This window comes from Coregonus lavaretus, assembly GCF_964263955.1.
Source record: "Coregonus lavaretus genome assembly, chromosome: 28".
Taxonomy (NCBI): Eukaryota; Metazoa; Chordata; class Actinopteri; order Salmoniformes; family Salmonidae; genus Coregonus; species Coregonus lavaretus.
The window spans coordinates 6,526,546-6,551,305 of NC_140015.1; the positions used below are offsets into that span (position 1 = coordinate 6,526,546).

General features: G+C 43.7%; 1 protein-coding gene across 1 annotated transcript in view; it reads right to left on the reverse strand.

Annotated features, from left to right (window-relative positions):
- Positions 1–24,760, reverse strand: part of crhr1 (corticotropin releasing hormone receptor 1) — a gene marked incomplete at both ends in the record, with an annotated part of 168,132 nt that overhangs the window by 104,550 nt on the left and 38,822 nt on the right. The window contains 2 exons of the mRNA XM_084146333.1: positions 4,366–4,419; positions 18,042–18,129. Of these exons, the coding sequence (XP_084002459.1) occupies positions 4,366–4,419; positions 18,042–18,129 (142 nt within the window). The remainder of the gene's footprint in view (positions 1–4,365; positions 4,420–18,041; positions 18,130–24,760) is intronic.

A 24,760-nucleotide genomic window follows, 5' to 3' on the forward strand; every position in this document is an offset into this window, starting at 1 on the left:
ATTTGAAAACCCAGCACAACCCCAAACACGATTCTGATCAACTTAAACGGAGATAAAACGCAAAGTTGTGGAGCTGCAGGCAGCTTAAAACTAATTAGAGCACGTCAGATCGGAGGAGGCAAGCAGGCAGCCCTCGTACGGCTGATAACATGACTCCGGGCTGTGGTAGAAAAATGTGTTACTTATTAATCAAACAAAGGGGACTCTAATTTGTCTTGCACAACTTTTACAACTACAGGCAGCAATGCATCATGGGCTGTCAAAGAAAAGCCCTAGTGATTGGCTTAGAGAAAATCATCCCCTTCATTTCATGGAGGGGGGTCAAATTCCGTTTTCTTTTTTGGAAGAGCACAGCGGGATGTAACATTTACTTTAACCAGTAAACCGAATATAGAAAAAAATAGCACTGTAAAATAAAGTGTAGTTGGCTAAATTGTCTAATATAATTGTCCCAATCCAATTTCCATCCTAATCATTTAGCCACAATGGAGAGTGGTAGAATTATGAAAACAAGCATTTCGCTACACCCGCAATAACATCTGCTAAACATGTGTATGTGACCAATAACATTTGATTTGAATAGTTCTGACTCATACAAATCCAATGTCCAGAGTTTGATTCAATTTGCAACATGATAATCCATTTATTTGACGTTATTCTCTTCAGAAAAATCGAAAGAAAAATGTAACAAAACGAATTCTGATCGAAAATCGAAATAAAAGGTCTCTAAATTCAAACTAAAGTAACACACGTTGCATGGCCTGGTATTACCAATACTTTTTACACATACCTTCAGACCCTGAAGGTTGATTAATGTCTAAGTTGTTGCTGTGCATAAGTGCTACCCTTTGTCAGTTGAGTAACAAAACTAGCCCTAGACACTGTCACGGACGTTGAAGGACGGGTCAGACCAAGGCGCAGCGTGAAATGCATCCATGTTTATTAAACCGAATAAACATACAAAAACAACAACAGGCAACGAAACGTAACGTCGGAAGGCTATACACACACAAGCCAAACTCACCGAGCACAAAACAAGATCCCACAACACAGGCAGGAAAACTGGCTGCCTAAGTATGATCCCCAATCAGAGACAACGAGCGACAGCTGCCTCTGATTGGGAACCACACCTAGCCAAATAGAAATACAAACATAGAATCAACACACACATTATATTCACACCCTGACCAAACTAACTAGAGTTCTATACAGTGGGGGGAAAAAGATTTTAGTCAGCCACCAATTGTGCAAGTTCTCCCACTTAAAAAGATCAGAGAGGCCTGTAATTTTCATCATAGGTACACGTCAACTATGACAGACAAATTGAGAAAAAAAAATCCAGAAAATCACATTGTAGGATTTTTAATGAATTTATTTGCAAATTATGGTGGAAAATAAGTATTTGGTCACCTACAAACAAGCAAGATTTCTGGCTCTCCCAGACCTGTAACTTCTTCTTTAAGAGGCTCCTCTGTCCTCCACTCGTTACCTGTATTAATGGCACCTGTTTGAACTTGTTATCAGTATAAAAGACACCTGTCCACAACCTCAAACAGTCACACTCCAAACTCCACTATGGCAAAGACCAAAGAGCTGTCAAAGGACACCAGAAGCAAAATTGTAGACCTGCACCAGGCTGGGAAGACTGAATCTGCAATAGGTAAGCAGCTTGGTTTGAAGAAATCAACTGTGGGAGCAATTATTAGGAAATGGAAGACATACAAGACCACTGATAATCTCCCTCGATCTGGGGCTCCACGCAAGATCTCACCCCGTGGGGTCAAAATGATCACAAGAACGGTGAGCAAAAATCCCAGAACCACACGGGGGGACCAAAGTAACAAAGCCTACCATCAGTAACACACTACGACGCCAGGGACTCAAATCCTGCAGTGCAGACGTGTCCCCCTACTTAAGCCAGTACATGTCCAGGCCCGTCTGAAGTTTGCTAGAGTGCATTTGGATGATCCAGAAGAGGATTGGGAGAATGTCATATGGTCAGATGAAACCAAAATATAAATGTTTGGTAAAAACTCAACTCGTCGTGTTTGGAGAACAAAGAATGCTGAGTTGGGGCTGTTTTTCTGCAAAGGGACCAGGACGACTGATCCGTGTAAAGGAAAGAATGAATGGGGCCATGTATCGTGAGATTTTGAGTGAAAACCTCCTTCCATCAGCAAGGGCATTGAAGATGAAACGTGGCTGGGTCTTTCAGCATGACAATGATCCCAAACACACCGCCCGGGCAACGAAGGAGTGGCTTCGTAAGAAGCATTTCAAGGTCCTGGAGTGGCCTAGCCAGTCTCCAGATCTCAACCCCATAGAAAATCTTTGGAAGGAGTTGAAAGTCTGTGTTGCCCAGTGACAGCCCCAAAACATCACTGCTCTAGAGGAGATCTGCATGGAGGAATGGGCCAAAATACCAGCAACAGTGTGTGAAAACCTTGTGAAGTCTTACAGAAAACGTTTGACCTGTGTCATTGCCAACAAAGGGTATATAACAAAGTATTGAGAAACTTTTGTTATTGACCAAATACTTATTTTCCACCATAATTTGCAAATAAATTCATAAATAATCCTACAATGTGATTTTCTGGATTTTTTTTCCTCATTTTGTCTGTCATAGTTGACGTGTACCTATGATGAAAATTACAGGCCTCTCTCATCTTTTTAAGTGGGAGAACTTGCACAATTGGTGGCTGACTAAATACTTTTTTTCCCCACTGTAGGTCAGGGCGTGACAGTACCCCCCCCCCCCCCCCCCAAAGGTGCGGACTCCAGCCGCACAAACCTGATTTAACAGGGGAAGGTCCGGGTGGGCTTCCAGCCTCGGTGGCGGCTCCGGCTCCGGGCTTTCCGTCTCCTCCCTTACTGACTCCGCGTTGCACCCCTGGACCGGTCTGGACCTCAACGCGGAGCTTCCCCTCTCAGTCCTCCCACAATGCACCCATCCCTGTCTGGACCCTGGTGTGGGAGACTCCGAACCTAGAGAGGGGCTAACGTCTGGACCCGGAGTGGAGCCGCTGACCGGAGCTGCACCGGATCCCGGTGGAGCGGACTGCTCTGGCTCCGGAGTGGAGCTGCTCACCGGAGCTGGACTAGGCACCGGTGGAGCGGACTGCTCTGGCTCCGGAGTGGAACCGTTGACCGGTGTGGACCAGGCACCGGTGGAACGGGCACGGGCCGTGCCGGACTGGAAACACGCACCACAGGTCTGGTGCGAGGAGCAGGCACGGGCCGGACCGGACTAGGAACACGCACCACTGGTCTGGTGCGAGGAGCAGGACGGGCCGGGCTGGGAACACGCACCACTGGCTTGGTGCGGGGAGCAGGTACGGGGCGTACCGGGCTGGCGACATGCACCACTGATTTGGTGCGAGGAGCAGGCACGGGCCGGACCGGACTGGGAACACGCACCACTGGTCTGGTGCGAGGTGCAGGAACGGGCCAGGCCGGACTGGGAACACGCACCACTGGCTTGGTGCGGGGAGCAGGTATGGGGCGTACCAGACTGGGAACCGGCGCTGGAGGTCTATGACTGTCTCCGTCCTTTACACTCCGCGCCCCGACCTCCTCCAGTGAGGACTCCTCTTTGAGCCCCCACGAGTGCAGTGGTCGGGGCTCCTCTCTGTCGCTCCCCGACCACCCTTTTAGCCCCCCCCAAAAAAAATATTGGGGCTGTCTCTTCTTCTCCACCCTGATCCCTTTCAGGGCCTCCATCTGCTTGGCCAGATCCTCTCTTATTTCCCTCCAAGTCCATACTCTCTGCTCCTCCTGGGCACGCTGCTTGGTCCATTGGTGGTGGGATCTCCTGTCACGGACGTTGAAGGACGGGTCAGACCAAGGCGCAGCGTGAAATGCATCCATGTTTATTAAACCGAATAAACATACAAAACAACAACAGGCAACGAACCGTGACGTCGGAAGGCTATACACACAAGCCAAACTCACCGAGCACAAAACAAGATCCCACAACACAGGCAGAGACAACGAGCGACAGCTGCCTCTGATTGGGAACCACACCCGGCCAAACATAGAAATACAAACATAGAATCAACACACACATGATATTCACACCCTGACCAAACTAACTAGAGTTCTATAGGTCAGGGCGTGACAGACACGTTTTCTCTGTATCTGAATGAATGCTGTTATTTTGTGTTACACACCGTGACTCCTATCTTTTGTAAAAGCATCAAAAAGTGACACATAAACTGACACCAGGCTATACACACATACACTTTGGGACCACATGAACACTGATACCAGGCTATACACACATACACTTTGGGACCACATGAACACTGATACCAGGCTACATACACATACACTTTGGGACCACATGAACACTTCTACTGTACTCACCGCCGGTGACATTGCTGGGCGTGAGGGTCAGATTCCACAGTGCCAACGTACGTGCTGAAACATGAGAGGAAAATCATATATTAATGCACCACTAAAATATACAGGAAATTCATTAATAAAACCATATTCCATTTACAATTCATTTATAGTTCTATTCAGGTTCGACATGAAGATGGATACGTGTCAGATCAATGGAGACAACAAAGAAAGACAAACGAAGAGACTCATAATGTCATAAAAGTCTTGGATTTATCTTCCTTGTATTCTGTCACCCATTCCCTTTATAACATGTTACCAGTCAACATAGACAATTAGGCACGCAAGACGCAACACTACTGAAATAATTTAAACAATCTGACAAGGTGGAACACAAAAGAGACAAAATAGGAATCATCTTTGATTAATATCTGTAGTAAACATGACGATTGCCACTGTGACCAACCATTACTTACGCCCTATCCCCCCTATCCCTCACCCACACCCTCACCCACCCCTCTCCCCTTACATTTTCACAGCACTTAATTTCATGCTATACATAATATATACATGGAAATATTCCCTCTTTCACTCCGCCGTATGCTTTGATGTACAATTGCATTATTCAAATAGTGCAGGGGTACATGGCACCCATGGAGCATGTTTCGTTTGAGCTGGGGCCGCATTGCATCTCGTCATGAAGGAAACCTAGCACTCATGACTGTCAAATAGTTCCTTCCAAACATCATTTTATGCCTGTCTACCTTCTCTTTTCCCCTCACTAAACTTAGATCAAAGGACAATTGGACAGGGGATGCTATCTATGTAAATAAAACATAAATATATCTTCAAATATATATAAAGTACAGGCAGTTTGGGCTGTTTTTTTAATATGGTGATAAAGTCAGAGGCAGTCTCACATGAATGGACAGACCGTTCTTTCATTTTATCTTAGATCATCCTCAAGTCCTGAGCTGGATATAGAGGTCACACAGCACACTGCAGTGGCTCAAACACACAACCCACTTCATCCTCAAAACACAGCTAACTCTTTCCATGATTCATCCTGTATCTTTGGTGGATTCATATCCCATTTTGGTGGGAGTCCATGTTCATGTTCTGTACGTGAGACTTGGCCTTGCTAGTTGGCCACGTAATGTTGATGTGATGGTTGATATTTACGATCCATTTACACACCCCCGTCAGTCTGTTCCCCCTAACTGCCTCTGTGGCTGCCATCCACTGACATAAAACAAGTTGGCCCAAGAACATGATTTCAACATAAACGGCTGTGTTCTGTTCAGAGAAAGACACACACAGACACACATCCAAGCACTTACTGTAGCACACATGCATACACACACACACACACACACACACACACACACACACACACACACACACACACACACACACACACACACACACACACACACACACTAAACATCTAACCAATGGACCGGATGTCCACACACTGTGAGGACATGCGGTCTGCTAGTTTGAGGGTAGGCCACACAGACGGCACACTCAGCATGTGTGATATTACATTGGTAACACAAGTCCTACAATCCATCCTCAGAATTATTCTATAATAGAGGAACTCCCCAGGGATGTACTCACTCGTGAAGACTGTGCCCACGCTCCACAAACATTACCATAACATCCTCCCCTAACAGGGAACAGGCTCTGGACATCGCTTGTGACAGTCCGTCCTTTATAAATAGTTATAATTAGAGAGGCTGCACCATATTCCCTACATAGTGCACTAGTTTTGACCAGAACCCTATGGGCCCTGGTCAAAACTAGTGCACAATATAGGGTGCCATTTGGGACTTAGACAATCATTCCAGAGAGACTGCAAGACCCTAGTGATCCTATGCCCTTGGTTCGATAATATGTCAAAGGACCAGGCCAATGAGATAACATGACCTGCAACCTATACAGGCTCAGAGCCAATACAAACTGATCCCTGTGATCTCTCTTGAGACCTAGAAAACCCATAGAGATACACAGTATTGAATTTTCTTTTCCATCTCAGTAAACAATAATTTCAAAGTACTGTATGTATTCAATGGGCAATCTAATAGATCACCCATCTCCCAAGACCAAGCCCCATCTCATGATGTTCTTCTCTACAGTAGCAGAGGCCAATGCCCTCTATTCTACCATATGGGGTCAGTGCGGCTGACTGAACACAACTGAAGAAAGGTCAGAGTCAGAGTTGTCCTCCAGCTAGTCACCCTACCGTAACTCTCAGAGTATACCCTTCACACTGGTCTCAAATTCTGTCAAGAACTCAAATATCACACATCTACTAGAAACAGGTGCCACTCCTCAGTGCACTGGTGGTACTGTTGCCTCTAAACCAGCTACCATAACAATAGTCAACGGCATACCATCCTGCATCCCACTGCTGGCTTTCCTCTGACGCTAAGCAGGGTTGGTCCTGGTCAGTCCCTGGATGCTGATATAAGTGGTATTGGAGGGCCAGTAGGAGGGCACTCTTTCCTCTGGTCTAAAATCCCAGGACAGTGATTGGGGACATTGCCCTGTGTAGGGCGCTGTCTTTCGGAAGGGATGTTAAACAGGTGTCCAGACTCTCTGTGGTCATTAAAGATCCCATGGCAATTATTGTAAGAGTAGGGGTGTTAACCCCAGTGTCCTGGCTAAATTCCCAATCTGGCCACCTAATCATTCCCAGGTTGTTGCTTAGAATGCATTCTCAATCAACTTTCCTGGTTATAAAAAAACCTACCCAGCCCTACCACTCACCTAAATGCTGTGCTCACACACCATTCATTCATATAAGCAAGTCAACCCACACACGTTCCAGTGATTCATGTCACTGCTGACTGGTGTAATGCAATTTGACAAGTTTATTGCTCAATTAATAAACCATGACTCATACAAACAGTTGAATTCACCTTTTTACACCATTTCAAGTAAAATCAAGCTTTTTTTCTCAATTACTGGCTTACTGTGATGATAAGATAGCTTGTTGGAGTAATAGTGTTGACAAATCATGGTTGTGGCCTTCAGAGGCCCATTAAGGGGAGACAGACATTGATTCATGAAATCTGAGATGAGATGTTAATCACTGTTTGATCCGCATACTTTCCCTAAGCTTCCCTCTGTTTAATAGGCACACATATCAGAGATGGATGGAGCCAGAGAGAGAGGGAGCGAGAGAGAGGGAGAGAGAGAGGGCGAGAGAGAGAGAAAGAAAGAGAGCAAGGGAGAGTCAAGTGTTGATTAAATGAGGAAATACATGTGGAAGGGAGTAAACATCTTCTACTGCAGAAAGCAGGGAAGGGAAATCAAGTAATAATGTGAGGGGGCCGCTGTACATATCCCCATTGAAGTTTTCTGTTGAATAGTCACCATGGAAACAGCACAACTGCATAACCCCCGCCCACAAGTTTGATATGTCAATGTCTATTGATGCCAGCCAGCCATCGTCCTTGATTGCGCTGACTTCTAAACAGCAGTTCTTAGAACAGTTTATTGAAGAGGGTTGAGACGAATATGTTAAACAAAGTCGATGATTTCTCTCTGCGTTAATAGCTTGTCTATTAGACATCCTGAGTGCTCTTTCTCAGCACTGAAACACCTTTAATTATAAGCCACTACCACCACGTAGTGCTCATAATAGTTTGCCACAGTATCTCCTCTTTCTAGGTCAAAGGGGTGCGCATAAAGCCTATGGATCAAAAGGATATGCATTATTCTTGCTTTTTACTAAGCCGCTTAATTGCAACCAAGTAGTGGCTAATGTGCGTCTCATCCTCCAATATCCCTTCAAAAGCACTTATGGCTAATTTAAGAGCTGGGCACTGTGTGTGTGTGTGTGTGTGTGTGTGTGTGTGTGTGTGTGTGTGTGTGTGTGTGTGTGTGTGTGTGTGTGTGCACGCGTGTGTACGTGTGACTGCATGCATGTGAGTGTTACTGAACCATCGCTCGCTGGTCCAACTGCCACGAAGAGTTAATTGCACACAAGCTTATTTGATCCTTAAAGGAAGAATATAATTGCTTAATAGAAAATTGCTTCCATTCAATTAGCAGGCTTTTTCAAGGGAGACAACATCAATTCTGCAGCTTCACAGCGTTTTTGCACAGATATACTATATTTCAGCATCAAGGTAAACTGCTGAACTGGCTATAACCTGAAGTTAAGGTAGCAGAGGAATACTTTCAGCAAAAATAAATAATTCAAATACTGAGCTACAGTGGGGGAAAAAAGTATTTAGTCAGCCACCAATTGTGCAAGTTCTCCCACTTAAAAAGATGAGAGAGGCCTGTAATTTTCATCATAGGTACACGTCAACTATGACAGACAAAATGAGAAAAAGTCCAAAGAATCACATTGTAGGATTTTTTATGAATTTATTTGCAAATTATGGTGGAAAATAAGTATTTGGTCAATAACAAACGTTTCTCAATACTTTGTTATATACCCTTTGTTGGCAATGACACAGGTCAAACGTTTTCTGTAAGTCTTCACAAGGTTTTCACACACTGTTGCTGGTATTTTGGCCCATTCCTCCATGCAGATCTCCTCTAGAGCAGTGATGTTTTGGGGCTGTCGCTGGGCAACACGGACTTTCAACTCCCTCCAAAGATTTTCTATGGGGTTGAGATCTGGAGACTGGCTAGGCCACTCCAGGACCTTGAAATGCTTCTTACGAAGCCACTCCTTCGTTGCCCGGGCGGTGTGTTTGGGATCATTGTCATGCTGAAAGACCCAGCCATGTTTCATCTTCAATGCCCTTGCTGATGGAAGGAGGTTTTCACTCAAAATCTCACAATACATGGCCCCATTCATTCTTTCCTTTACACGGATCAGTCGTCCTGGTCCCTTTGCAGAAAAACAGCCCCAAAGCATGATGTTTCCACCCCCATGCTTCACAGTAGGTATGGTGTTCTTTGGATGCAACTCAGCATTCTTTGTTCTCCAAACACGACGAGTTGAGTTTTTACCAAAAAGTTCTATTTTGGTTTCATCTGACCATATGACATTCTCCCAATACTCTTCTGGATCATCCAAATGCACTCTAGCAAACTTCAGACGGGCCTGGACATGTACTGGCTTAAGCAGGGGGACACGTCTGGCACTGCAGGATTTGAGTCCCTGGCGGCGTAGTGTGTTACTGATGGTAGGCTTTGTTACTTTGGTCCCAGCTCTCTGCAGGTCATTCACTAGGTCCCCCTGTGTGGTTCTGGGATTTTTGCTCACCGTTCTTGTGATCATTTTGACCCCACGGGGTGAGATCTTGCGTGGAGCCCCAGATCTAGGGAGATTATCAGTGGTCTTGTATGTCTTCCATTTCCTAATAATTGCTCCCACAGTTGATTTCTTCAAACCAAGCTGCTTACCTATTGCAGATTCAGTCTTCCCAGCCTGGTGCAGGTCTACAATTTTGTTTCTGGTGTCCTTTGACAGCTCTTTGGTCTTGGCCATAGTGGAGTTATGAGTGTGACTGTTTGAGGTTGTGGACAGGTGTCTTTTATACTGATAACAAGTTAAAACAGGTGCCATTAATACAGGTAACGAGTGGAGGACAGAGGAGCCTCTTAAAGAAGAAGTTACAGGTCTGTGAGAGCCAGAAATCTTGCTTGTTTGTAGGTGACCAAATACTTATTTTCCACCATAATTTGCAAATAAATTCATAAAAAATCCTACAATGTGATTTTCTGGATTTTTTTTCTCAATTTGTCTGTCATAGTTGACGTGTACCTATGATGAACATTACAGGCCTCTCTCGTCGTTTTAAGTGGGAGAACTTTCACAATTGGTGGCTGACTAAATAGTTTTTTCCCCCACTGTATATTGTATGCAAAACAAATTAGAAATTATATTATTTTATACTAATATAATTGCTCAGAGAAAGACATTTTGTTTAACAAGTAATACTTTCTTTTTGGAGAAAATAAAAATATGACTTATTAAACAAAATGTATTTCTCTGAGCAATTGTATTAGTTTAATATAATTTCCCACATTTTTTGGAACATACAATGTAACTCAGTATTTGAATTATTTATTTCATACAGTCATTTTTGTTAATATTTTCAAGGGTGTCAATCATTTCAGAACCTCACTGTATTTGCATAGTTTATTTGCAAAGCTTTAGTCTCGTGAGAGACGGGTAGTACTTCTGTTACATGTATTTGAAATACATATTTTAATCACTCCTGAGTATTTGTATTTTTTATTACATTGTGCTGAACTACACTCCAATGTATTTTGTAACAAGATACTTTTGAAAGCTGTAATTTGTATTATTTCTTTATAGCGGTTCATCATTTAGTTGTCCCCAAAACTATAGTTTTGGATAGTCGGTTAGGACATCTACTTTCTGTCCTTTGTGCATGACACAAGTAATTTTTCCAACAATTGTTTACAGACAGATTATTTCACTTATAATTCACTTTATCACAATTCCAGTGGTCAGAAGTTTACATACACTAAATTGACTGTGCCTTTAAACTGATTGGAAAATTCCAGAAAATTATGTCATGGCTTTAGAAACTTCTGATAGGCTAATTGACAATTGGAGGTGTACCTGTGGATGTATTTCAAGGTCTACCTTCAAACTCAGTGCCTCTTTGCTTGACATCATGGGAAAATCAAAAGAAATCAGCCAAGACCTCAGAAAAAAAAAATGTAGACCTCCACAAGTCTGGTTCATCCTTGGGAGCAATTTCCAAACGCCTGAAGGTACCACGTTCATCTGTACAAGCAATATTACGCAAGTATAAACACCATGGGACCACGCAGCCGTCATACCGCTCAGGAAGGAGACGCGTTCTGTCTCCTAGAGATGAACGTACTTTGGTGTGAAAAGTGCAAATCAATCCCACAACAACAGCAAAGGACCTTGTGAAGATGCTGGAGGAAACAGGTACAAAAGTATCTATATCCACAGTAAAACAAGTCCTATATCGACATAACCTGAAAGGCCGCTCAGCAAGGAAGCAATATTGAAGCAACATCTCAAGACATCAGTCAGGAAGTTAAAGCTTGGTCGCAAATGGGTCTTCCAAATGGACAATGACCCCAAGCATACTTCCAAAGTTGTGTCAAGGTATTGGAGTGGCCATCGCATCACCTTAATCCTGTAGAACATTTGTGGGCAGAACTTAAAAAGCGTGTGCGAGCAAGGAGGCCTACAAAGCTGACTCAGTTACACCAGCTCTGTCAGGAGGAATGGGCCAAAATTTACCCAACTTATTGTGGGAAGCTTGTGGAAGGCTACCCAACACGTTTGACCCAAGTTAAACAATTTAAAGGCAATGCTACCAATTACTAATTGAGTGTATGTAAACTTCTGACCCACTGGGAATGTGATGAAAGAAACAAAAGCTGAAATAAATCATTCTCTCTACTATTATTCTGACATTTCACATTCTTAAAATAAAGTGGTGATCCTAACTGACCTAAAACAGGGAATCTTTACTAGGATTAAATGTCAAGAATTGTGAAAAACTGAGTTTAAATGTATTTGGCTAAGGTGTATGTAAACTTCCGACTTCAACTGTACCGTTACATTTTGGTCATTTAGCAGACACTCTTATCCAGAGTGACAGTGCATTCATCTAAGGTAGATAAACAACAACATATCACAGTCATAGTAAGTAAGACGTTTCTGTAACCGTTACTGAGAATGTTGTTGCTCTTCGGCCGGCTACTTGCAAAGTTATTTTTGTATTTTAAAATACAAAATACATGTATTTTAATTAAATACAACACCTTGCAAAAGTATGTTATATTTTATTTTGATACATTGGTCTTTAGGTTATTTTAGAGTTGTATTTTGTCATTGTAATTTGTCATTTATGCCCATCCTTGAGTTTCGTTTTCTCCTTTCATGTGGAAGTTGAAAAGAGAATGAAGAAATACCTCAAAACAAGATGGCTGACAGAGGTGGGCAGGGCAGACTATCTTCCCGTTCGTTGTGTGTCATCTCAGAACTTTTTCATTGTTGATTTCCCAAGAGTCCTCTAGGAGAAGGTGGTGACCTCATGTCATGAGAATGACAGTTGAAGAAAGAAAACGTTCCAGTTTCTTCTGTGTAAACTCTAAATCCAGCAATATTTCAGACATTTTCCTCTGAAAGAGACACAAAATAACCTATCCTCTGTGCTGTCTGTCAATTTCATATAAAAATGTATGATGAAGTGTAGAGAAAATATATTTGGCATCCTTTCTCAGTAACCATCTTTTAACTGACTGGGTAAAAGGGAATCAAAGAAATGATAGAGATAAAGATTCACATTGAATCCCATTTTAAACACTATCATGGTGAGTGGGAGATATGGATGATTTCATCCTTGACATGACTAGATAATGTGCTTGACATGATTTCCTCGATGCTCCGACGATAAAGCTCTTCACCTTTCATGGCCCTCTTTGTAGCCAACTATACACCTGTCTGAAGGTTTGTGCTACAGGTCAAACTATTGTTGCATTACAGGTCAAATGAGTCTTGAATCTTGTCAGTCAAACCCTCATAGGACGCTATAAAGACAGGCCTATGAAGTGAGCTCAATATCCTGACATCTCTTCCCCATGCAGTCTCTGATAACTTTGAGATAATCCCTCATCATAGATCTTATCAGATCTGAGCTCCACCAAATCATGTCCTCAAACACACTGCGTTCACACATACAGCACAGAGCAACTGCTCCACATAATCTTTTTGAGTGGCCTTTGATGTTAAAGTGAGGGGTGCGAAGGGTGGGAAGGCTAATTCTTATGGAAAAGAGACCGCAATCATCACAGACTACTCCTAGATCAATACTGAGGGTAACAAGGTGCAACTCAAAGTCCCACCACCATCCCATATGATTAGACAGTCTTGATAAACTGCTCATGCAAAAAGATCCCACAGCCTATGGAAATCTCCTGGCCACGCCTTTGTAATGTAGTCAAGCCAACTTCAGCCAATGCCTGTGTCCAAAATGGCACCCTATTCATTTTATAGTGCACTACTTTTGACCCTATTCATTTTATAGTGCACTACTTTTGACCCTATTCATTTTATAGTGCACTACTTTTGACCCTATTCATTTTATAGTGCACTACTTTTGACCCTATTCATTTTATAGTGCACTACTTTTGACCCTATTCATTTTATAGTGCACTACTTTTGACCCTATTCCTTTTATAGTGCACTACTTTTGACCCTATTCCTTCTATAATGTAATGCACACCCTTTGACCAGAGCTCTATGGTCACATCCAATGTCTTTTTAACTGAAGGGTGAACTGCGATTAGTGATGGGCCAATTGAACCATCTGGGCACAATAAGAATGGCACTACTGACAGAGGTAAGAGTACATCTCACAACAACTACTTCTATCTCAGTGTCTATCTGAAGTGCTCTCTGACCAAAGCTACTGTATACTGTATAGCTCTCTATATATATTTATCTGGTTGAAAATGGCCTATGTTGCATCGATATTAGTCAGAAACATTGATTCTAATGTAAAAATTGACTACAAAGTGTAAATAGCATAATTATGGTCATCAAGTCAGTATCTTCTAAATCTGAGCTTTAGCGAGATTTATGGAAGGTGTTATGTTCCTAGATTTAGTAGATATTTGAGGGTTGGGTTTTGATTTCGATCATGCCCACTTGCCCACAAACACGGGATGGTAATGCCTAGGGCAAATTGTCATGCTCGGCGTAACAGCTACGCTGATTGCGCTCTATCCAATAATACGACAGAACCTACAGACAGTGAAACAGACCTGCCCACATTATGGAGTGCCTCAGACTTGTTTACATAAGACAACACGTCGCCAATGTTATGTTGAAAGAACATATTGAGTAGCAACTTGCTGACGTGTTTGATAGTGATCACTCGAGTCTGCCACTGTTTTGGGCAAAGTTACAAATCGAGACAATGCGCACATGCATCCCAACTGCCACTATTCAATTTTCAAAAATTCTAAACCCATTTGTCAGCATCTTGTGTCACACCGCGACCTGTTTTGTAACATGATTCTCTATGAAACACTGCCAGACAGACACACACTCTGGTAATAGATAGTGAGAAACGGCACCGAAGCACTTTGCCACTCGCCAGTGACTTGATAAGCTTTTACTTGATAAGCTGATTTAGCTAACTTGGCCTCCCTGCTCAAATTGCCTGCTAGCAACTAGCTAGCTTTATTGACAACCACAGAGATGGAACTAGCTAGTGATTTTGGGCACTGATAAACAGTGTAGCTTGTGCTTTATTTACGATAGTTTGACAGCTTCCTGAAGATGTAGACATGTTCTCACAAATCAGTCTTGAGCGTAGTAGCAGCTGACTCGATACTGCAGTGCACTTCTAGTTTTCATTCAAAAAAATTTACTTGAGAAATACTGCACCAAATCAAATCAAATCAAATCAAATTTTATTGGCCACATGCGCCGAATACAACAGGTGCAGACATTACAGTGAAATGCTTACTTACAGCCCTTAACCAACAGTGCATTTAAAAATAAAACAACAACAAAAAAAGTGTTGAGAAAAAAAGAGCAGAACTAAAATAAAATAACAGTAGGGAGGCTCTATATACAGGGGGGTACCGGTGCAGAGTCAATGTGCGGGGGCACCGGCTAGTTGAGGTAGTTGAAGTAATATGTACATGTGGGTAGAGTTGTGACTATGTGACTATGCATAAATAATTAACAGAGTAGCAGCAGCGTAAAAGGATGGGGTGGAGGGGCAGTGCAAATAGTCCGGGTAGCCATGATTAGCTGTTCAGGAGTATTATGGCTTGGGGGTAGAAGCTGTTGAGAAGTCTTTTGGACATAGACTTGGCACACCAGTACCGCTTGCCGTGCGGTAGCAGAGAGAACAGTCTATGACTAGGGTGGCTGGAGTCTTTGACAATTTTGAGGGCCTTCCTCTGACACCGCCTGGTATAGAGGTCCTGGATGGCAGGAAGCTTGGCCCCAGTGATGTACTGGGCCGTACACACTACCCTCTGTAGTGCCTTGCGGTCGGAGGCCAAGCAGTTGCCATACCAGGCGGTGATGCAACCAGTAAGGATGCTCTCGATGGTGCAGCTGTATAATTTTTTGAGGATCTGAGGACCCATGCCAAATCTTTTCAGTCTCCTGAGGGGGAATAGGCTTTGTCGTGCCCTCTTCACGACTGTCTTGGTGTGTTTGGACCATGATAGTTTGTTGGTGATGTGGACACCAAGGAACTTGAAGCTCTCAACCTGTTCCACAACAGCCCCGTCGATGAGAATGGGGGCGTGCTCAGTCCTCTTTTTTTTCCTGTAGTCCACAATCATCTCCTTTGTCTTGGTCACGTGGAGGGAGACGTTGTTATCCTGGCACCACACGGCCAGGTCTCTGACCTCCTCCCTATAGGCTGTCTCATCGTTGTCAGTGATCAGGCCTACCACTGTTGTGTCGTCGGCAAACTTAATGATGGTGTTGGAGTCGTGCCTGGCCATGCAGTCATGGGTGAACAGGGAGTACAGGAGGGGACTGAGCATGCACCCCTGAGGGGCCCCCGTGTTGAGGATCAGTGTGGCAGATGTGTTGTTACCTACCCTTACCACCTGGGGGCGGCCCGTCAGGAAGTCCAGGATCCAGTTGCAGAGGGAGGTGTTTAGTCCCAGGATCCTTAGCTTAGTGATGAGCTTTGAGGGCACTATGGTGTTGAATGCTGAGCTGTAGTCAATGAATAGCATTCTCACGTAGGTGTTCCTCTTGTCCAGGTGGGAAAGGGCAGTGTGGAGTGCAATAGAGATTGCATCATCTGTGGATCTGCATAGCGGGATTTCTTATAAGCGTCCGGGTTAGAGTCCCGCTCCTTGAAAGCGACAGCTCTACCCTTTAGCTCAGTGCGGATGTTTCCTGTAATCCATGGCTTCTGGTTGGGGTATGTACGTACGGTCACTGTGGGGACGACATCATCGATGCACTTATTGATGAAGCCAGTGACTGATGTGGTGTACTCCTCAATGCTATCTGAAGAATCCCAGAACATGTTCCAGTCTGTGCTAGTAAAACAGTCCTGTAGCTTAGCATCTGCGTCATCTGACCACTTTTTTATTAGCCGAGTCACTGGTGCTTCCTGCTTTAGTTTTTGCTTATAAGCAGGAATCAGGAGGATAGAGTTATGGTCAGATTTGCCAAATGGAGGGCGAGGGAGAGCTTTGTATGCGTCTCTGTGTGTGGAGTAAAGGTGGTCTAGAGTTTTTTTTTCTCTGGTTGCACATTTAACATGCTGTTAGAAATTAGGTAGAACGGATTTAAGTTTCCCTGCATTAAAGTCCCTGGCCACTAGGAGCACTGCATCTGGATGAGTGTTTTCCTGTTGACTTATGGCCTTATACAGCTCATTCAGTGCAATCTTAATGCCAGCATTGGTTTGTGGTGGTAAATAGACAGCTATGAAAAATATAGATGAAAACTCTCTTGGTAAATAGTGTGGTCTACAGCTTATCATAAGATACTCTACCTCAGGCGAGCAAAACCTCGAGACTTCCTTAGTATTAGATTTTGTGCACCAGCTGTTGTTTACAAATATACACAGGCCGCCACCCCTTGTCTTACCGGAGTCAGCCGTTCTATCCTGCCGATGTAGCGTATAGCCCGCTAGCTGTATGTTATCCAGCCCGCTAGCTGTATGTTATCCACGACTCGGTGAAACATAAGATATTACAGTTTTTAATGTCCCGTTGGTAGGATAACCGTAATCTTAGGTCATCCAATTTGTTCTCCAATGATTGAAGATTGGCTAATAGGATTGATGGGAGCGGCAGTTTACTCGCTCGCCGTCGGATCCTTACAAGGCACCCCGACCTACGTCCACGATATCTCCATCTCTTCCTCATGCGAATGACGGGGATTTGGGCCTTGTCGAGTGTCTGTAGGATATCCTTCGCGGCCGCCTCGTTGAAGAAAAATCTTTGTCCAATACGAGGTGAGTAATCGCTGTCCTGATATCCAGAAGCTCTTTTTGGTTATAAGAGATGATGGCAGAAACATTATGTACAAAATCAATTACAAACACCGCGGAAAAACACACATAATAGTACAATTGGTTAGAGGGCTGTAAAACGGCAACCATCTTCTCCGGCGCCGTTCTTGAATCGTTCCAAACACCTTAGCTAGACGTCAAATTGCGTGACTAAGACCTCCTCGGCAAAAACGTTGAAGTTAATTACAGGTTTCTTGATTTATCTTAATTAATTCAGATTACTTTGAGGGAAAACATTTGCTAATGTGACTCAATAGGGACAGACAACAATAAGTGCCAGGGTACGATATAGTGAACATAACACACCCACATTGAGCCACATCCATGACCCAAATCTTAATTTTCTTAATGAGCAGCAGAAAAACTCATGCGGAATCAGTGCGTTCAGCCCCCCTTTAAAATAATAATAATTTTGAAAGCTTTGTGTCATCATTGGTGATTAGGACTACAAAATGCACATGGACTTCTATTGTGAACACATTCTTGCCCAATTGCATTGCTGTTTGCCACTGATGCTGTGGACTGACCAAAAATGACTGTTGTTGCCTATGTACAATATTCCATCAGTGCCTATTCAGTGATGTTAAAAACTCAGAATGATTCAAGTCCCTATTTAACATGATAGACCATCAAATATGTTCCTCCTCCATATTCCCCGCCCACATAGAAAACTGTCCTTAGCCGATCGGAGGAAGGCCTCACCAGTGAGATTGGTGGACAGCAGGAGCAGTGTATCACAGGTCAGGTCAGCCGTTGTCTCGGAGATCACCACAGCACAGATGGTCAACACCTGAACAGGAAAAGAGAAAGAAATATAGGGAAAACAAGTCTAGTCAGTCTGGTTCTGGAATTGGGGTAAAACCCATTGTTATCTAAAAGACAGATGACATACGTTTAGTACTGATGTGAATTTCACTGTCGACTTGAGATGAGGGAAACATAGGCAGACACTGAATCCAGTGTCTAGTGTCAGTCAGCCTATCAAAAAGGCTGAAAATATCCCCAAGTTCCCAATAGTGCACGTCTATGCTGTTCACTGAATAAAAAAAGTTTGTTAATGTATCACATTCATTGACTATCAGACATACTCCCAGTCTCAGTATCATAAAATACTGCATTCATTTTATATGTTGGTTTTATGCACATATTTTACATTTGTGGCATGATAATGTTTTTTATATACATGATTTCCCTAAAGGGTTCAGTATAATGAACAACCTGCAGACTTATAACTTTCAGGACTTGTTCCATTGAACCTGAAGTACAAACATTGTCAATTATGCATGCATATTGCATTAACTTGTCATGTTGGCTGTAAATAATATATTTCCATGTATTGCACCCTTTCCCTTCTGAATACCCTGGCTATTTACATACCTAGGGAAACATATGCAGTAGATACATAAATATCCCTATAGGCCAGGAATCACCAACTTGAGCGAAAGGTCTGGGGGCCGGAACATAATTACAAATAATATGTAGACTGCAAATTGTCCGCAAGAAGACCAAACAGATATAATATTTGACTAAAACATAATAATTTTAAACCTTGCTTACATTTGTAAACAATCACATATACAGGTAAATGCCAAAATAATGGAAACACGAGTAAACGAGAGTTACAGAGCATATTGAAAGCAGGTGCTTCCACACAGGTGTGGTTCCTGAGTTAATTAAGCAATTAACATCCCATTATGCTTAGGGTCATGCATACAAATGCTGGGCAGGCCATTATTTGGGCTACCATAGCTATGCCCCCATAGGATGACAATGGCCCCATCCACAAGGCACGAGTGGTCACTGAATGGTTTGATGAGCATGAAAACGATATACACCCTATGCCATGGCCATCTCAGTCACCAGATCTCAACCCAATTGAACACTTATGGGAGATTCTGGAGCGGCGCATGAGACAGCATTTTCCACCACCATCAACAAAACACCAAATGATGGAATTTCCCATGGAAGAATGGTGACACATGCCTTCACTAGAGTTCCAGACACTTGCCGAGGTGTGTTGTAGCTGTTCTGGCTTGTGGTGGCCCAATGTTCTATTAAGACACTGTATGTTGGTGATTCCTTTATTTTGGAAGTTACCTGTATCTCTATTATGCGTGGGAATACTTTAGAAATCACTTTGGGGGTGGGGGGGTGCAAATAAAATGACTTGCGAGCCAAATTGTTGGGGGAATACAATTTACAGTTCTTCAACCTGTTGCAAGGATGGCTAAATGAAACCCATGCAGGCCATATTTCATAAACCCAAACTGCCCATTCATTCTGTGGTCGGTCGCGTGTGAAGAGCCACTAGCACCACAGGCTCCTAGCAAAGCACAGCAGGTCCTGCCTGAGGCCCTTCATCCGGGAAAAAGTTATTTCAGTACCCACACAGAGAAGAGGAGAAGAGGGGGAAGTTAATCTAAGACCCCGCTCCCCTCCTACTCCCCCCATTCCCCCTCTGAGGTTTCCGACACGAGACACTCTAAATTGATTTGTGACCTACATTTCGTAATGTGTTAAATTTGGAACGCAATAATCCGTGAAGAGAAGAAGAAGCAAGAAGAAAACATAAAAAATGAAAAACACACACAGGACCCTGGTCTGCCGTAGTGCTAGAGCCAGTACACTCAAAATAGCCTCAACTGCTGAAGCACATTAGTGCTTGTTTGCTTTGCTGGTGTTCTTGTTGATGGAAGAAGAATTCAGAACTCAGAGTGAGACACAAGGAGCTGCACTTGAAACCATTCTTTATCCTCTCAGGGAGCTCTTCTTATATGCTCTGTCTCTTAACTGAGATTCATTATCACAACAAAATGGTGCTGGCACAACCTTCAGTTTAAACACAGGATGAGCAAGACGTGGAATCTTTCCCAAGTGTTAAATTACTATTCTGCGGTGGATAGTAGTGGAACTGTCTGATAAAACCGGTTGCTTTTCCATGGTAATTTTCTAAGAAATGTAGTTCCACTGTATGCAGTCTTCCATAGTAATAAGCTGGTAGAATATTTGACCAATCAATCTTCACTAAAATTGTGTCAGCCTTGATAGTGCAATCACAAGCACACGTTCATGAAAAGTGCTTCTTATGACTGACTTTCACATAATTAGCATGTCTGGCAACATCTTAGCCGTGGTTCTACAGTAATGCACTCTAATGCCGCATAATCACCACATATCATCACTGCAGCTGGCCGATACAGTACAACATCAATTCATTAAATTCACTCAACTAATTCAGACACCGCCATGTGGTGTGAAGATGATATCATTTTACATTTTAGATTTTAGTCATTTAGCAGACGCTCTTATCCAGAGCGACTTACAGTTAGTGCATACATTATTTTTTATACCCCCCGTGGGAATCGAACCCACAACACTGGCGTTGCAAACGCCATGCTCTACCAACTGAGCTACATCCCTGCCGGCCATTCCCTCCCCTACCCTGGACAACGCTGGGCCAATTGTGCGCCACCCCATGGGTCTCCCGGTCGCGGCCGGCTACGACAGAGCCTGGATTCGAACCAGGATCTCTAGTGACACAGGTAGCACTGCGATGCAGTGCCTTAGACCACTGCGCCACTCGGGAGACTGATGCACAGCAGGTATCTTTCACACATGAGGAATATCTTACCAAGCACTAAAATTGTGTCAGCCTTGATAGTGCAATCACAAGCACACGTTCATGAAAAGTGCTTCTTATGACTGACTTTCACATAATTAGCATGTCTGGCAACATCTTAGCCGTGGTTCTACAGTAATGCACTCTAATGCCGCATAATCACCACATATCATCACTGCAGCTGGCCGATACAGTACAACATCAATTCATTAAATTCACTCAACTAATTCAGACACCGCCATGTGGTGTGAAGATGATATCATTTTACATTTTAGATTTTAGTCATTTAGCAGACGCTCTTATCCAGAGCGACTTACAGTTAGTGCATACATTATTTTTTATACCCCCCGTGGGAATCGAACCCACAACACTGGCGTTGCAAACGCCATGCTCTACCAACTGAGCTACATCCCTGCCGGCCATTCCCTCCCCTACCCTGGACAACGCTGGGCCAATTGTGCGCCACCCCATGGGTCTCCCGGTCGCGGCCGGCTACGACAGAGCCTGGATTCGAACCAGGATCTCTAGTGACACAGGTAGCACTGCGATGCAGTGCCTTAGACCACTGCGCCACTCGGGAGACTGATGCACAGCAGGTATCTTTCACACATGAGGAATATCTTACCAAGCATAACACTTCTGTGCTAAGTAATGCCCACTTCATAACCCATTTGAAAAAGTGCATGGTTGGTAAAAATAATGAAAAGTAAGGGTGACAAAATCACGACAGACCTCACTGTGGCACAGTGTGAAGTAAATCTCCCCAAAGCCTTGCGTTAGCACAGATATACGGTATATCTCGTGGTCATGGGCAGGTTGGCATGGAGATACAGTGCCTTAGGAAAGTATTCAGACCCCTTGACTTTTTCCACATTTTGTTACGTTACAGCCTTATTCTAAAATGGATTAAAGAAATAAAAATCCTCAGCAATCTACACACAATACCCCATAATGACGAAGTGAAAACAGGTTTTTAGAAATGTTTGCAATTTATTTTTAAATAATAACATAAATACCTTATTTACATAAGTATTCAGACCCTTTGCTATGAGACACGAAATTGAGGTCAGGTGCATCCTGTTTCCATTGATCATCCTTGAGATGTTTCTACAACTTGATTGGAGTCCACCTGTGGTAAATTCAATTGATTGGACATGATTTGGAAAGGCACACACCTGTCTATATAAGGTCCCACAGTTGACAGTGCATGTCAGAGCGAAAACCAAGATCTGGGGAAGGGTACCAAAAAATGTCTGCAGCATTGAAGGTCCCCAAGAACACAGTATCCTCCATCATTCTTAAATGGAAGAAGTTTGGAACCACCAAGACTTCCTAGAGCTGGCCGCCTGGCCAAACTGAGCAATCGAGGAGAAGGGCCTTGGTCAGGGAGGTGACCAAGAATCCGATGGTCACTCTGACAGAGCTCTAAAGTTCCTCTGTGGAGATGGGAGAACATTCCAGAAGGACAACCATCTCTGCAGCACTCCACCAATCAGGCCTTTATGGTAGAGTGGCCGGACGGAAGCCACTCCTCAGTAAAAGGCACATGACAGCCAGCTTGGAGTTTGCCAAAAGGCACCTAAAGACTCTCAGACCATGGGAAATAAGATTCTCTGGTCTGATGAAACCAAGATTGAAGTCTTTGGCCTGAATGCCAAGCGTCACATCTGGAGGAAACCTGGCACCATCCCTACGGTGAAGCATGGTGGTGGCAGCATCATGCTGTGGGGATGTTTTTCAGCGTCAGGGACTGGGAGACTAGTCAGGATCGAGGCAAAGATGAACGGAGCAAAGTACAGAGAGATTCTTGATGAAAACATGCTCCAGAGCTTTCAGGACCTCAGACTGGGGCGAAGGTTCACCTTCCAACAGGACAACGACCCTAAGCACACAGCCAAGACAACGCAGGAGTGGCTTCGGGACAGGTCTCTGAATGTTCTTGAGTGGCCCAGCCAGAGTCCGGACTAGAACCCGATCGAACATCTCTGGAGAGACCTGAAAACAGCTGTGCAGCAACACTCCCCATCCAACCTAATTAGCTTGAGAGGATCTGCAGATAAGAATGGGAGAAACCACATTTTTATTTCACCTTTATTTAACCAGGTAAACCAGTTGAGAACAAGTTCTCATTTACAACTGCGACCTGGCCAAGATAAAGCAAAGCAGTGCGATAAAAAACAACAACACAGAGTTAAATATGGTGTAAACAAAACATAAAGTCAAAAATACAACAGAAAATATATGTACAGTGTGTGCAAATGTAGCAAGTTATGGAGGTAAGGTAATAAATAGGCCATAGTGCAAAATAATTACAATTTAGTATTAACACTGGGATGATAGATGTGCAAGAGATGATGTGCAAATAGAGATACTGGGGTGCAAATGAGCAAAATAAATAACAATATGGGGATGAGGTAGTTGGGTAGGCTAATTTCAGATGGGCTGTGTACAGGTGCAGTGATCGGTAAGGTGCTCTGACAACTGATGCTTAAAGTTAGTGAGGGAGATAAGAGGCTCCAGCTTCAGAGATTTTTGCAGTTCATTCCAGTCATTGGCAGCAGAGAACTGGAAGGAATGGCGGCCAAAGGAGGTGTTGGCTTTGGGGATGACCAGTGAGATATACCTGCTGGAGCGCATACTACGGGTGGGTGTTGCTATGGTGACCAATGAGCTAAGATAAGGCGGGGATTTGCCTAGCGGTGATTTATAGATGACCTGGAGCCAGTGGGTTTGGCGACGAATATGTAGTGTGGACCAGCCAACAAGAGCGTACAGGTCACAGTGGTGGGTAGTATATGGGGCTTTGGTGACAAAACGGATGGCACTGTGATAGACTACATCCAATTTGCTGAGTAAAGTGTTGGAGGCTATTTTGTAAATGACATCGCCGAAGTCAAGGATCGGTAGGATAGTCAGTTTACCGAGGACATGTTTGGCAGCATGAGTGAAGGAGGCTTTGTTGCAAAATAGGAAGCCGATTCTAGATAGACTACATCCAATTTGCTGAGTAGAGTGTTGGAGGCTATTTTGTAAATGACATCGCCGAAGCCAAGGATCGGTAGGATAGTCAGTTTACCGAGGACATGTTTGGCAAAATAGGAAGCCGACTGTGATAGACTACATCCAATTTGCTGAGTAGAGTGTTGGAGGCTATTTTGTAAATGACATCGCCGAAGTCAAGGATCGGTAGGATAGTCAGTTTACCGAGGACATGTTTGGCAGCATGAGTGAAGGAGGCTTTGTTGCGAAATAGGAAGCCGATTCTAGATTTAACTTTGGATTGGAGATGCTTAATGTAGATAGTTTACAGTCTAACCAGACACCTAGGTATTTGTAGTTGTCCACATACTCTAGGTCAGAGAGTAATGATTCTAGTTGGGTGGGCGGGTGCCAGCAGCGTTCGATTGAAGAGCATGCATTTAGTTTTACTAGTGTTTAAGAGCAGTTGGAGGCTACGGAAGGAGTGTTGTATGGCATTGAAGCTTGTTTAGAGGTTTGTTAACACAGTGTCCAATGAAGAGCCAGATGTATACAAAATGGTGTCGTCTGCATAGAGGTGGATCTGAGAGTCACCAGCAGCAAGAGCGACATCATTGATATACACAGAGAAAATAGTTGGCCCGAGAATTGAACCCTGTGGCATCCCCATAGAGACTGCCATAGGTCCAGACAACAGGCCCTCCGATTTGACACATTGAACTCTATCTGAGAAGTAGTTGGTGAACCAGGCGAGGCAGTCATTTGAGAAACCAAGGCTATTTAGTCTGCCAATAAGAATGCGGTGGTTGACAGAGTCGAAAGC